The 1587-nt window shown below is 55.7% G+C and overlaps 1 protein-coding gene across 1 annotated transcript in view; it reads right to left on the bottom strand.

Annotated features, from left to right (window-relative positions):
- The window catches only part of NRF1 (nuclear respiratory factor 1), a 50014-nt gene extending 49599 nt beyond the window's left edge, over positions 1 to 415 (bottom strand). Inside the window, exons 1-2 of the mRNA XM_029965615.1 lie at positions 408 to 415; positions 145 to 251 (exon numbers count right to left, since the gene is read on the bottom strand). Of these exons, the coding sequence (XP_029821475.1) occupies positions 145 to 251; positions 408 to 415 (115 nt within the window). The remainder of the gene's footprint in view (positions 1 to 144; positions 252 to 407) is intronic.
- Positions 416 to 1587: the final 1172 nt, after the last annotated feature.

Here is a 1587-nt window from a genome sequence, read left to right as displayed (position 1 = left end):
GGGCCTCACCTGCCCGTCCCCACAGCCCCGCAGCTCTGCAGCGGCCACCGTTCCCCCTCAGGGCCGCCATGGCTGCCCCTCCTTCCCCTCAGCGTCGCGTTGCCATGGCAACCCCGCGCGGGGTCGTGACAGCGGGGGCGGGACCTGCCGCTGACGGACAGTCCTTTGACCAATCCGATGCTGAGGCATCTGCCTCTCGACCAATCCACTGCTGCGGGCGGGGCCTGTGGCCGTTGCGTGCATAATGGCCCCTGCAGAAAAAGGGCGGGAAAAGCTTTGTGGGGGCTGAGGGGGATGAAGGAGGATGAGACGGGATCGTGGATTCATAGAATCACAGAATCAACCGGGTTGGAAAAGACCTCTGAGATCAACAAGTCCAACCCTTGCTCCAACCCTGCTGTGGTTACCAGACCATGGCGCGAAGTGCCACATCCAATCTCATCTTAAAAACCTCCAGGGGCGGTGAGTCCACCACCTCCCTGGGCAGCCCATTCCAGTGTCTCATCACTCGCTCCGTAAAAAAATTTTTCCTGATATCCAACCTAATATGAGGGGGATGAAGGAACTGAGGGACTTGAGGAGGGATGAGAGGGATGAAGGGACTTGAGGAGGGATGAGAGGGATGAAGGACTGAGGGACTTGAGGAGGGGCGAGAGGGGTGAAGGGACCTGAAGAGGGATGAGGGGGATAAAGGACTGAGGAGGGATGAGGGGGATGAAGGACTGAGGAGGGATGAGGGGGATGAAGGAGGACGAGGAGGTGAAAGGGGACAAAGGGACCTGAGGAAGGATGAGAGGGATGAAGGACTGAGGGACTGAGGGACTTGAGGAGGGATGAAGGGACTGAGGGACCTGAGGAGCGATGAGGGATGAAGGAGGATGAGGAGGTGAAAGGGGATGAGGGACCTGAAGGGGAATGAGGAGGATGAAGGGACTGAGGAACTGAGGTGATGAGAGGAATGAAGGGGCTGAGGGGATGAGGGAATGAGGGATTGAGGGACTGAGAAGCTGAGGGGGCTGAGGGAGCTGAAGGGGGCTGAGGGACTAGAGGGGACTGAGGGGACATGAAGAGCTAAGGGGACATCAGGTGCCATCCCCATCCTTGTCCCCATCCTTGTCCTCATCCTGGTCTCCATCCTTGTCCTTGTCCCCATCCCAATCCAGAAATAAAGCACAGAGAGTCCCGCCCGACCCACAGCCGAAAATCCCAGGGAAGGGTCATAAGGAGGCGAACAAACACCCCAAACCAACTTAAATCCGAGAGGAGGAGGGAGGAAGTGCTGCTGTCCAAGGGGCTTGGATAGGAAAGGGACATTCATGGTTTGGAGAGATTTTGGGGTATTTTGGGGTATTTTGGGGGTGTTTTTAGGGTGTTTTGAGGGATTTTTTTGGGGTGTTTTTAGGGGTATTTTTGTGGTGATTTGGGGGTGGTTTTAGGGGTTTTTGGGGTGATTTTGAGGGTGATTTTGGGGTGTTTTGGGGCTGATTTTGGGGTGATTTTTGGGGTGAATTTGGAGGTGTTTTCAGGTTGTTTTGGGGGATTTTTGGGAGTATTTTTGGGGTGATTATGGGGGTGGGTTTAGGGCGA

Source organism: Manacus vitellinus, unplaced genomic scaffold (genome assembly GCF_001715985.3).
Source record: "Manacus vitellinus isolate BGI_N305 unplaced genomic scaffold, ASM171598v3 scaffold_110_pilon, whole genome shotgun sequence".
Lineage (NCBI taxonomy): Eukaryota > Metazoa > Chordata > Aves > Passeriformes > Pipridae > Manacus > Manacus vitellinus.
Note: the sequence above shows the minus strand (reverse complement) of the source record. Positions and strands in the feature narration are given on the sequence as shown.